This window comes from Epinephelus lanceolatus, chromosome 9 (genome assembly GCF_041903045.1).
Source record: "Epinephelus lanceolatus isolate andai-2023 chromosome 9, ASM4190304v1, whole genome shotgun sequence".
NCBI lineage: Eukaryota > Metazoa > Chordata > Actinopteri > Perciformes > Serranidae > Epinephelus > Epinephelus lanceolatus.
Genome location: NC_135742.1, coordinates 23,567,267 through 23,581,171, shown reverse-complemented (window position 1 = coordinate 23,581,171; position 13,905 = coordinate 23,567,267). Strand labels below are relative to the sequence as shown.

Sequence of the window (13,905 nt, the reverse complement as noted above, 5' to 3'; positions counted from 1 at the left end):
TAATTTTAATTTAGGCAGAGAGCATGGGCCCTCCAATAATGTGTTGGATGGAGAATAGGCCCTTATGAGTGATCGCCACCTTGGAAATATGCCTGTTTTCAAAGAAATCTTATATTAAATTGAAAACAGCGCTATTTGCTATACATGCCTTTGAAAAAGGCAAATCCATCTCCATCATGTTTTTTTTTTCTTTTTTGTGTAAAATAGTCAGTAGCATCTATTGCAAAATGATATGCTTATTCCAAATAAACTATAATAAACTATTATATTTGTTCAATTAAATTAGTAATGTCTACAGTAATGTCATTTTTTGATATTTTTTGTTATACACAGATATGCAGTAATGAGTGTTGGGTAGTACGTATGTTAATGTTTTCCAATGTTAAGTCTCTGATCATGTGACAAGACGATATGTGCACGATTGCATACATTATCAGGCCCGTCATAGTAGCGTGCACTGGGGCCTGTCGTAACTACCTTACGCCACTGGTGCCACTGGTATAAATGGCTTATTCAGGTGATTATAAACCACAGAAAACACAGATAGTACACTATTTTCCATTCCTGATCATATGTTCCCCTAATTCTATACGCTGGACCGTTAAACACCACAGAAACTGTTGACAAGTGGAAAAAAAATCTGCTTGGATCATCATGACTTCCTTCCTATTCAAAGTTGCTGAAATCACCTATTTGTGAACATCTCGTGCACTCCCATGACACCGACATATAACAAGTCACAAGTACTGTAAGTCTCAAGTCCTAAACTTATAGTTTCGAAAAGTCACAACGGGCTCTGCACCAAGTTTAATGCCATTTTAACAACAGAGTAATGATATATTAAAGACACAAAAATCAATAATACTTTTTAAATTTATTTGTTTATTCTTTCTTTGTTAACCACAGCATAGTTTTTGTACAGAAACAACATCATCTTTGGTGTCATTCTTTCCAGCTGGCGCTTACTAATGTAATGTTAGTACTACATGGTTCTTTCCTGCAACCTAACTGAACTGGTTCAAATAAAATGGATCATCTGGGGATGTGAGAAGCACTGGAGTTGATATGAGCGAGGAAGGAGAGGCCGTCAACAGGTTCCATTTAAAGCAGAGCAGTTTTACTTTGAAGGCAGGGTAATTGAATAAGAGAGTTGCAACCAAAAAACAAACTCATTGGCAATAAACCAAGACACCAACTAATTTGTGAAATTATAAGATGAATCAAAGTAGTAAAGGACATAAACTACATCATGGCTGCTGTACAAAGAAATGAACAAACGGAGGAAGACAGCATATATGCCTCTTATCACCTGCAAGTGATTGCGTCTATGAAGGTAGATCCTTTCCAAGCAGGAGTATTTGTTTTATCCTCCCTACCTCAGGTGGATTAGGTGATCTTTTTCTGGGGACTTTAAACAGGGAGAGTATCAAGTATTTTCAAGTCTAAAAGCTCAAGTCCAAGTGAAGTCACATGAGTTAAAATCCAAGTCATGATGCAATACTTGTTTGATTTTGTCAAGTTAAGCAGAAAGTCATCCAATCTGTGATTCAAATTTGACTCAAGTCCAAGTCATGTGACGCGCGTTAACACCTCTGATGTAGAGTTAGGTGAATAATGTAACTCAGATCATACAGTTAGCTATTCTTCTCCACCTGGTAAATGTGTAAATGGATGTAAATATGCAAATGCTGACAGAATTCAACAGCAATCTCCTCTGTGTAATCTTATCAGTCACCACTAGATGGTAATGTATAGCTATGTCTTATGAAATCTATTGTTGTGTCCATACCATCCACAGGAGTACTTTTTTGACACAGGACGCCAGACCAGGTAGGTCACAGCTCACAGGTACAAAGCAAATAAATCCTATTATTTAAAATATATCCTTCTATATTCATACTGCATGACACTGACCTGGGTGCTGATTAAATGCACAGTCATGGGTTATATATTGGACACAAGAAGACTGAACAAACCAACTAAACTCTCTGCGTGACACTGCCTAAACTTGTAATAATCAAACCTGACACACTGATCTCACATTATTTGACTGTGTGTTTTAATTACCATACTGAATTGAGGTTAGAACTCACATTCCTCGTGGATGTGGAAGACCAGCCTTTTATTTACCACTCTCTCCGTCTCCCCCTTTTCCATGTCTCCCTACATATAGTGTGTGTTTGCCCCCAGAGTCGCCTGCATAACACTGGTATGTGGCTGACAAAGGAGAGGGTGAAGAGTAGAAGAGAACGGTGGTGATTGGAGGACGAGATGCCGAGCAGAGAGGATGGAAAGTCGGTGAGTGGCAGGTGCTATTGTGGCCTAAGTGCAGGAGCCTACAGCTACAAGGTCAAAGGTCAAAGTGAAGTTGAAAGGTCAACCCTAACTCCCAGGAAGCCCACCCAGTGAGCGATACAGATAAGGGGGGTCAGAGAGAGCGATGAGCCTTAGGAAATAACAGGAACAGGAAGGTACATGAAGGAAAGAAAGAGGAGAGGAGTAGAGACAGGGTGCAGCGCAGGGCAACTTAAGAAACACAAACAGAAGACAGGAGCAAAAGAAAGAAATGGGTCCAGATTTAACAAAAAAAAGAAGATGCACAACATCTGAAAAGCAGAACAAGAGTAAAGGTGGAGATATTAGAGGTGTGGAGGAGTGGTGGTGCATAGGTAATTGGAAGATGCACTTGAATGCAGGAGGGGATAACGCCCCAGTCTTGATGGGATGAAAATATCGTGGGAGGTTCTCCTCTGGAAATGGTGGGCTTGATACTGAATGAACAAATTAGCTGTGTCCTTGGTGAATAAAGCCAGTTGGCTGCAGTTTCCTATTGGAGCCTTCCATTGTGTTGTATCATGGGGGTTGTGTTGAGTTTTTTTTTTTTTTAGTTGTGTTTGGCCTAAACACGCGATGCACTCTGTTATTTCATTGAAGAGGCACAGGAATGCACACAGGAATGCCCCTCAGACTGTTTGTTGACACTCGTGACCGATCCGCTCTCAGATGTCGACAAAGACGTTTTGTTGGGGTTCACTCGGTTCACTCCCTGGAGAAACCCGGGGAGCTGTGAGACTGTCACACAGGATATTGCGACATTTTAGACCTGAATGGAAATTGGGGGCCCTGGTTCTCAAGGTGGCCTCGTGACCTGGGTACTTGATTTGGATACTCAAATCAATTTCTGCTGTGTTTTGTCTCCTTGCCTTTTTTTTCCTTTAAATTACAAGCCCCTCCATCCGGCTGAATGGAGAACGATCACTGGGTGTTTTTTTCTCCCCCCCTTTACTCCCTTTCATCTCCATCTGGGGGACCATGAGATGTTCTTGTCCCCCTGCTTGTTGTGAGATGTGACAGCGGGGTCCATTCAGCGAGAAATTGGCTGCAATTAGTGCAATTATGCTGATTTTCACTTGTGTCCCATGCAGAACAGAGTTTTTGCTGTGCACAGAGACATCCCCGGGAAACTGCTGCAAAACAAAAACCCATCAATCAACAAAGGCCTTGAATGAAAGGCTCAACTGCAGATAATACCGGCCACATTCCATAATGACAGCGTTTAGTCAGCTGTGACCTGTGCTGCGTTGAGGGGCATGACATTCAGAGCTTCACTGATTGAGGGGGATATGCAGTAAAGATGGTATAAAGGGCAGAAGGCCTGCATGGCAGAGGTGGACGCATAACCCAAGCATATAGTGAGGTCATCTGTGATGGTGGTTGGAGTTCAGCTCATGTCCAGGGAGTCAGGTGAGGGTAAACTCAAACAGTTGGGGTAAATTTTTTTTAATTTCACTGTAAACAACCCAGACAATCAACCATAAACCATGACACTCACAACAACAAAACGACTCATCATACTCATAAAACTGAACGAGGGTTGGGTATTATATGGGAGACAAGAATAATTTCACATCTTTTGAATATATATATATATATATATATATATATATATATATAGTAGTTGTTTTTTTTTAGCGTCTGTGGCTGTCTCCCATTGGCTGACGACCGAGGTTGAGGTCATAGTTTACCCAACTTTACATTGGTATGTCTGTGTCAATATTGCCCAGGAGACTGACAAGGCTTGCATTCAACAGCGGATTTCAAAATGTGGGACGGGGAGCAAATGTAATGCATCCACTTGTTAACTGGCGGACTTTTAGGAGAGAAACACCACTGTTATTCATATGCAGCCGTCTGTATCAGCTATTAAAATGTGACACTCTAGTAAACCTATAAACAACTGAGTCACTCACTGAAAATGTGCACAATCGTTGATTGTTAGAATACAGATCTGCTATCTGGGTAAAAAAAAAAAAAAAAAAGGACTCCTCTGTAAGCTGCTAACACAAAATGAATCTTGAAAGCAATACATAGACCACAAAACCCCAACATGTGAAAGATGCCATAATCATCTTAAAACGCTGGAATTATATATAAGGTTAGACTTTGGTTAAATAGGGTCGAGGAAGGGTTAGGGTTAAACACGGGGTCAGGGTTAGAGTTACTCTGTAGAACTTAGAGCTGAACATGGATGGATTACTGACTGAGCCTACGTGGCACAAGCCCAGGGTCCCAAAGTGTCAAGAGCCCCCTGGCCTCCACCTGCCAAATGTTACTCAATTAAACACAACCTGACCAGGAAGACAACAAAGACACATAAAACTACCACAATGTAAAATGACCACAAAGGGATGTAAAACCACAGAGAGATGAGTAACGGCTACAAAAAGTTGAGAGTCAACAACAAAAACAGCCAAACATGTCTTTGCCCAGGGGCCTGCTGTTTCATTCTCCGCCTATGGGGCTGATATGTGATTTTCAAATCACAGGTGGCACAATATTTGTCAAAGGCAAAATGTGTGTCAAAATACTACTTCAAGTCAAATATTGCTGTGCTGTAGAGATGTCCTGGCCTACATATTGTATTCTACAGACTTTATAAAACACATTTGTTTCACACCATTTTGAATGAAAATGAGAATAATGATGTTAGAATTGTCTTTCCCTCTAATATTGCAATCATATCACAGTTGCAATACCTGTCAAAATAACCTTAATTGAATATTTTTTTTAAAAAATTGTTCAGCCCCAGCAGAAATGCGCCAATCTACAGTTTAAACCATATTGAAATGTTGGTGTCAGTCGTGTTGTAAGGTCTCCTTGCTATGTAGCCTCACAGACATAAGATGTAAACTGCAGAATAGTTTCTTTTATAAGTTCAATTGTGACACTCAAAATAAAGAATCATTCTGTAATATAATCTAACAAGGATAACTTCCAGACTGTTCAGCTTTGAGTAAATCATCTTTTATCTTCCCCAGGGGCCCTCCTGGAGAAAGCCCTTGAAGCTGGCCCCCAGGTGGTTCCATGGCCCCCAGTTTGACCCCCCTGCGCTGTGTCTGGAGGACAGGCGGTCAGCAGTGGATCCAAGTTGAGTGTCTTTAAGACCCAGCGGAGCTCGGCAGGGAAACCCCGCGGCTTTAGTTGTTTCTACTCTCCCGAGTGTCAGCTAGTTATTTGTGGGGAGGCGCTGTAGCCATTTCGCCACATGAAAGCCCGATGAGCTGAACGACCAACATCCGAGTTGTTCGTGGAGAAGAGAAATCAGCTTCGAGGAGCTCCGCGCGCACACAGGCGTACACGAACTCGCGCGCAAACACGCACGGCGCTCAGACACGTACACTTCCTCCTCCTCCGCCGTGGAAAAAAGAGAGAGAGAGGGACAGAGAGAGGGCACACGAAACGCAAACTTCCAACTCTCCCATGTGGAAAGCAGAGGTTTGAGGATAAGGTATATTTTTTCCTCCTCGGGGCTCCGTTCCTTCCCCCCCTCTCTCCCTCTCTTTCTCTCTCTTTAAGTGTTTTGCCCGGATAGTTGTGTTTCTATGAGAGTCTTGTTCGGCGAGGAGAGAAGTTTGGTTGTTTGCCTGGTCGGCTGAGGAGGAGGAGGAGGAGAAGAGTCGGGTTAAAAGTGGGGGAAGATGGTCCGCAACGCCGCCTGGAGAAGAAGCTTACTATGCGTCCTGGCGCTCAGTCTCAGCTTTGCGTCCCCGCCGTGCAATGCTCGGATTTACACCAACCACTGGGCAGTCAGGATAGCCGGTGGACCCGATGTGGCCGAGCGGATAGCGGATAAATATGGCTATAGGAACATGGGACAGGTAGGTCGCCTATTGCTCCATCAAAAGTTGCCTCTTATGTGTGGTTGTCTTTTTTCGTTTCTTGTTTCTGACAACTCCTAAAAGTCGGGCATGCCATGGTGGTTGTTATTCCTCCACCAGCAGACACACGCTATGAAGTCAAACGTCAATGGTCTAAAGTCCAAACCTGAGCCATGGACCTTCTCTGTGATTTTCTTTCTTAGTCCCTCTTCCTATAGCTCCCTTCAAGACAGAAAAGCTGCAGGGAACAATTAAAGAAGACCAGGAGCAGGATGGCACAACAGGTGCCTCCTCGCTGTGTTTCCGCGGATCATGTTCAGTTTGCGGGCTGCAGCCAAGGCAGCTCACTATCAGCCTCAGCCTCACAGCCACAGCACTCATGTGCTTGGTCCTTTTGACACACAAGTGAGACAGCCAGTGCTGTTTGGTTTGTGGTCTTGGAATTGGCACTAAAGGCTCCACAGTCAAACAGATTCTTGTGCTGGTCCTTTTTAACACTGCATGTGTTCACAAACAGGATTGTCTGACTCAAACCTCTCCTGACTGCTCCAGCTTTACTTGGCAACATTAACTTTTTTAATCTAAAAACTTGGCAGTGTTTTACATTACATACATGACAAGGAGGAAGAGATGGAGATTTGTTGCACTTTTCCCTGTGAGAGTTATCTCCACTCAGCCCATAACAGGCCCACTGGGTCAGCTGCTAGAAATCAGCTCTGCTTACATTAAGGATGGATTCTTTTGATGCTCCCATACAGTTTGTAAGTACTCACAAATTGAGTGGAGCTGTTTTTCGTCTGGGTTTCTTGGGTAATGATGAAGCACCACTGCAAGAAAAATTGTTCAAATAAGCATGCCATATTTCACTAGATAAATCCAAGCCAATATTTATGGTTTGCATTTTTAAGCAACTAAATTTATGCATGCCTTAACAGTGTAGGATCCTCCAGTTTTCATTAGATCTGATGCTTCCGGCAAAATGCAAGGGCCAATGCTCAGCAAAGTCTAAAACAAAACCTAACCATTGCTATAAAAAATATACATACACAGAGAAGGGAAACAGTTGTGTTGGGTTTGTCTTTCTGTCGTTTTATCAATCAACATGAGTCTGCACAGGTCCAGGAGGAAGGGTTTAACCGGTCACTTTAAAATGTGTTTTGACAAAGTTTAAAGAGAAATTCTGCGTCCTTTGTTGGCAAAAGAAATACGCCACACAAACATGGACCCCACACATACTTAAGAGTATCGTGACCGAAATACGTGGGTAGTTCAAGCCTGCACTTGCCAGCGTTTGACGTGAAGACAGCGTGGAACAGAGGGGGGCATTCTGACAGGTTGTTGTGGGGTAGCCTAGTCAACAGCTATTGAACCCCCCCCCTCCTTCCTCCTGGCCTTATCCAGCCCGCCCACCCACTATACTCCCCAGAGAGCAGGCCTTAATGGCCTCGTTTATCCCCTCTCTTTGACGGGAACTAATGTGTGGAGTCCTCCCCCCCTTTCCATACCAGCCCCCCATAGGAATTCCCCTGTGGAGTGCAGTGTCGCCTCAAACCCCCACCACTCGCCCTAATTTCCATCTCAATATGGAGCGTTCATTGGACTTTGACACCTCATAGACAAGAGTTTTACTTCACTTCCTGGTTTTGGGGTCAGCTGAGAGCCGCTCCCATGGGAGCGATAAGAGTACACTCTGGTTTCCTAATGTGAACTTTGACATCCCCGTCATCAACCCCCTCCCTCTTGTATCAGTGCTGCACCGATGTATATGAAGAATGAAATTAAACTTACCAAGTAAGATGATTCATTGCTTTTTTTGCAGTTTGATGCTCATGTTGATTGCAAAGGGATACACTTCAAGGGTTTTTCAATTCAATTAAACTTGCTCGTACTGCTCATAAGGATCGGACTGTTTGTGATGAATGATTTGGGGACATGACTGCTAAATGAGAAAATGTTTTATGTTGTGAAGGGTAGTAGTTAAAGGGAGGAAAAGGGGGGATGGGTAGGGAAAACGTGACGGAGAGACAATATAGTCTTCTTGACAGGGGTGGAAAGAGGAGAACAGACAAAGATAAGCACACAGTGGGAGATGGAGGGAGGAGGGAGCGAAAGAAGAAGGGACGATAGATGGACGGATGGATGAAAAGAGTTGGCATGGAGTGAGAGAGCACCTCGTTGGGGAATTCTGGGTAATCCTCTTAACCGTGGAGCCCCCTTCCCAGACTAAGACAGTGGCCCAAATTGAGTCTAAATCAGCTGACAAGACCCTAGACGTGGATATCTGTTCAGACTGGTGCTTTGAAGAGATGGGAGAGGACTTGGAGCTGTTGAGAGGGAGGGTGATGATCTGCAGCCAGACGTAGATGGGAGGTGTTTACATCAATAACAAGTTATGAGGTTATTTAAGTAGGTTGTGCTAATATATCAGTCCTTATGACATCAGGCCAGCAGGGTGTTGTTACTGGAAAGTTTGCTCAAGTATCAAGAGTAACATTTATATCTCACAAATACCTCACTCATACCGATCATTTTTATCCAGACTTATCATCCGCTGACATCCAGTGGTTTTGGCTTGTTGATGAAGCCAGAGGGAGATGATTTTAATTCTTATTCTGGGCCAGTTGGGGTAGAGGTTATGGGGTAAGGGAGATAGCAGATTATTCTGCAGTATGACGTGCCTGAACCTTGAAGACTGATTAAAAAAATTTCAGTGATAGTTTGACCGTAACTTTCCACATTTGTATGCACATACAAGTGAAGTGAAATAAATATTGTATCAGTATTATCCTTGATGTCACTTAAGCAGTGTAGCCATAACAAGACTGCGGCATCTGTAGCAAGAAGTTAGAGGACATGTCTTTTATAATTTCTTCACACTTCTGTAGACTTGCAATAGCAGAATCCTCAAGTGTCTTTGAGCGCTCATCTTCTCATGTGATGCCTGTTTTTATGCTGTTGTTTAACGTGGACAGCGAGCACGTGCCTGAACTCATCCAGGTCAAACTTGAACTTGAAGTTTGGCAGTCTGACCCAGCAATGACATACTCAGAATAATTTCCATAGGAGATGTCTTATCACCTTTGAGTAATTCCTGGGAGGACTCTGTCTCAAGTGACATTGAAGAATTAATGGATCCAGTAAAAAAGTCAGTAATGCAACACATCATGAATCACTGAAGTGGAAGTAGTTGTACTTCACAGATTTGTTACAACAGAATTCCCAGTAACCAGAGGTTATGCTGAAGTTGTGACTCACTGTTGCCTCTCGAATGAAAGTTCAGTAAACTTTGTAACCCCTGCAAGTGCATCTGATCACATGCTGTCATAACTATAACAGGAACAACTCAAGGCAGAAGTTAAAAGGGACAGTTCACCCCAAATCAAAAATACATATTTTTCCTCTTACCTATAGTGCTGTTTATCAATCTAGATTGTTTTGGTGTGAGTTGCTGAGTGTTGGAGATATCAGCCGTAGCAATGTCTGCCTATAATGGAACTAGATGGCACTCGGCTTGTGGTGCTCAAAGTTGCAAAACATACATTTGTAAGACTCAACAGCAATGTCTCTTTCCAGAAATCATGACCGGGTTACTCAAGATAATCCACAGACCTTGTCGTGAGCAGGTGCATGTAGGAACTATTTTCTTTCTACCAAACTAAACCCCTTAGCTGTATCACCGCACAAAAGGAAGTGTGCAGCCTCTGCCAGCTTGTGTTACAGCTCAGCCGAGGATGCCATTTATGTTTACATCTCGAGCTGTCATGAGCACAAGCCTCTCATTTGTGAGCAGATGCACGCTTCCCTCTGTGCAGTGATATGGTTGGCTGTCCAACGCTTGACAACTGGCATCAAAACAATCTAGATTGATAAATCGCACTACAGGAAGTGTCCCTTTAAAGGAAAAGTGTGGAAGATTCAGGGGGATTTAGTGGCATCTTGAGGTGAGGATTGCAGGTTGCAACCAGCTGAAACTTCTGCTTAGAATTCCTTCAGTGTTCATTGTTCAGGAGGTTTTGAGCGGGAGTCAAATTATCTGCAGAGGCCTCTTTCTCTCCAAAACAAACAGACCAGGGGATTTAAACAGTTAAAATACTGAATAAAGCAGTTTCATGTCACAAATCAATGTTTCTCCTGTGCTGTTTGGCACGCTGCAGACAGGCTGCAAGCCCAGCACCTGCTAATGTGTGTTCACCTTTTTTCTCTAGCCCCTTTTGCACTGGCAGATTTTCCACGACTGTCGGGCCATTTTGCCAGCAAGCTGCGAGCGTTTAGACACACAAAGCCGGATCGGCAAGTTGATCCGAGATGCCCAATTTTCCGTCTCGTAGGGTAGTCATATTGGTGGAATCCTTTTGGTTTAAAAAGACCGAGGTGGCCTTCCGCAATGGGAGGGGCTGTTGAAGACTTGTGGGAGGAGCTGTTGATGATGCCGCACATGAGACCCAGTGGCGGTGGATAAACAGGAAACAGCTGATAGCAGGAATTAGCGAGCAGCTAGTAGCAAGAGGGAAACGCAAACCTGACAGACACTGTAAAGATGAGCAACTGGGGAGACAAGGAATTGCACGCCCTCCTTGTCCTCGCAAACTAAGAGGCCATTAACTGTCAGATGACGGGGATGGTGAAGAACAGGCCGACTTAAGAGAGAATCGCCGAAGGACTGACTCGCCGCGGCTTCCCTCCCACATCATTGTTTACATCACACGCTGAGCTACATGTTACATGCTCGCACCCCCCATTGCCCCGAAAAAGGCACATTCTGTATAAACAAAAGTAGGTAGGCGGCATTTTGCCGCACTCCCCGATTTTGTTTTTACGCTGCCAGTGCTGAAAAAGACTGAGTGGGCTTTCCTGCAAATTTGCACAACTCCTACCTAAAAAGGGCTTCTGATAACTTAATGTGTGTCCACCTTATTTCTGATCCAGACATTCAGGAGGTTTTACTGGGAGCTGATAATCTGCAGAGGTCTCCTCCTCCAAAACAAACAAATCTGGTAATGTAAACCAGGAAACACACTGCATGAAGCAGTTTCATATGAAGAAAATCAGCCTTTTCCCGACACTCTAGTTGCAGAGCGGCTACTATCTACGGTGGCTGATGTGAAAACACAAATGACCCCACCTCGAGCCAGTGTTTGGTTTGTCCATTCTTGGCTACTGTAGTGGAAACATGGTGGTGCAACATGTTAATCTCCGAAGACCTGCTCCCTATGTAGATAAAAAAGGCTCATTCTAAAGTAATGAAAACACAGCAATTATTTTTTTCAGGTGATTATACACCTCAGAAAACACACATATTACATTATATTCTATTTCTGCCCATGTGTCCCTCTAAATCCTTCACACTGAAACTTTAAGAGACTGCACATCCAATGTATTGTACAACCTGAAGAGGTGCTGAAGCTATGACAAAGGTTGTGAATCTCAAAATGTCACTGTAATTGGAATGAATGGGTGCTTCTTGCAAACGACAGACTGTAGATGGCTTTAAAAAGAGCAGCGCAGCAGAAGTTTAGAGCTGGGCTTTAGGGTCTTTTAATTCTGTGTGTAGAGCTTTTCCAGGAGCTCCCCATTTACTGACACTCCTGGAGGGAAGGGTGGCCTGCTAATGGCAGGGCAGATGTTGGGTAGATTAAATAGGCAGTGGAAGCACGATATGTTGAGACCTGTTTACACTATGAGAAGCATCCAAAGTGGCAGCCGCCTATTATGGAAGCACATTTTGTTAGTATGTAGAATGCCTTTTAATCTGATTACTCAAGTCATCTGACGTGTGCTGCGTGTTTATGTTTGCTGAAAGGTGATCCAGCAAGGCCTATTGGCACTTTGTTGTTCCTCATTTTATCAGTCTGGAAGTTGGAGTGTGTGTGTGTGTGTGTGTGTGTGTGTGCATGAGCATTGAGCTGAAAGCTGATCTAATGGGTTCTGTGGCGGTGGAGCTCAGCCATGGATCAGTGACGCACCACAGGACCCTTGGCAGCCATGACAGTTTGATCATCTGAGGGATTGTGTGGTCTTTATCAATTATTAAAACTAATCACCGTCCAGCAGCTTGCCGTCTGCCTATCATTGTCTGTCTGCGGATCCTCTGTCCTTCTCATCTCTCTGTCACTCAAAGTCTTTGTCTGTTTGCACATTTGTCTGACTTCCAGTCTGTCTCTTTGTGTCTCTCTGTGGCTCTTTGTTTTTGTTTGACTTGTCTGCCCTTTATGTTTCACCTTTTAGTCCAGGTCTCTTCGTCTTTTTCTCAGACAGGTTGTAAGACCTCAACAAAATTGATGTATAGCACAGAAAAAATGTAGACATAGAAATTTGTAACTTCACTATTTTAAGAGAAGGCACTTCTCTAAAATGACTTTAAAGCAATCAGCCACTCACAACAGGAGTTAACCCTACTGATTAATGACTGTGATTACCTCAACATACTCGCCAGAGAAAATATTGGCATTGTATGTTTCTGCAAACCACTGATATGTTACATTTGCACATTATTATGTAGTGGATATATTGAAACTTAATGTCTGATAAGTGTGTGATAAGGTTTAGGTACATAAACCACATGGTCAGTAAAAGATCATGTTTTGCCTTAAATACCCAGTTTTGGGGGCACAATCCCCACTGGAAAAGGAGTGACGTCTTTGTAACAAAATATCTGCTTTTCATGCCACCATCTCTGCAGGAAATGCAGTGATGTCTTACTAAAGAACTTGCACTTCTTCTGGCACTATCATGGCAGGAACACAATGACGTCTCTGTAAAAAACAACCGCTTTTCTGCCACTATCTTGGCAGGAAATGCAGCAATGTCTTGGTAATATACAACAGCTTTAATGCCAATGTTTCAGCAAGAAACGCTGCAATGTCTTGGTTAATAGGAACAGCTTTTAGTGCCACAATCCCAGCAGGAAAAACAGTGATGGGTTGCTTAAAGACACTCATGTTTGTTGCCTAAAAACCTGCTTGAACCACAGCAATGACTCTCTAAATTAAAACCGGTTTTGTTATTTGTTATAACTGAACAGTGGTCTGCAGCTCGCCGGTAGGTGTCTCTCCTAGGTGACACATTATCCACTATCCTCTTCACCACCTGATGACAAAGTCAGCTCACACTCCATCACCAAAGAAATGTTGATAAGATACATATGAAATGTGCCAATGTTTCGTATTTGTGGTGAGCAGAAATGCACAATGTCAACATTTTCTTCTGGCGACTGGTTTCTCTAATGTCATGTGTATTTATGATGTGTACACAGTAATGTCTGATATCTGTTTCATCTGTGGAATGCAAACATCTCTACGAGAATAAAAATGCCAGAGCAGTTACTCATGATAATGTTTAGGACACTTTGGTGTGGAAAAAATCTTTTTAATGAGTTGCAGTGAGGTAGAGAGAAGGGTTATGGAATGAATAAACACATTTCCTAAGTCTGCATATTTGTTTTGTAGATTGGGGATCTCAAAGACCACTATCACTTCTTCCATAGCCGGACCATCAAGAGGTCGACTTTGTCCAGCCGCGGTCGCCATAGTTTCATCTCAATGGAGCCCAAGGTAAGTGCGTTGTGCTGTTTCATGAACCACATTAGTTAAAAGAGTGTGTGTTTCTTGTGCATTTAAATGGTGCTGGAGATAGTTTGACAAAATAATCATAACCATACTAGCTTTTCCTGAAGTTTGCTCAGTTGTTATAGAGATGACTCATCACATGACCTATGTACATCCATCTTATGATGATCACCATGATGTGT

General features: G+C 43.1%; 1 protein-coding gene across 3 annotated transcripts in view; it reads left to right on the top strand.

Annotated features, from left to right (window-relative positions):
- Positions 1-5,498: 5,498 nt before the first annotated feature.
- pcsk5b (proprotein convertase subtilisin/kexin type 5b) overlaps positions 5,499-13,905 on the top strand; it is a 124,505-nt gene continuing 116,098 nt past the window's right edge. Inside the window, exons 1-2 of one of the 3 annotated variants that reach the window (XM_033618842.2) lie at positions 5,499-6,158; positions 13,604-13,708. In XM_033618842.2, coding sequence (XP_033474733.1) covers positions 5,979-6,158; positions 13,604-13,708 — 285 coding nt within the window. In that variant the 5' untranslated portion in view covers positions 5,499-5,978. The remainder of the gene's footprint in view (positions 6,159-13,603; positions 13,709-13,905) is intronic. The other 2 variants (XM_033618844.2, XM_033618843.2) reach the window with 2 other exon arrangements.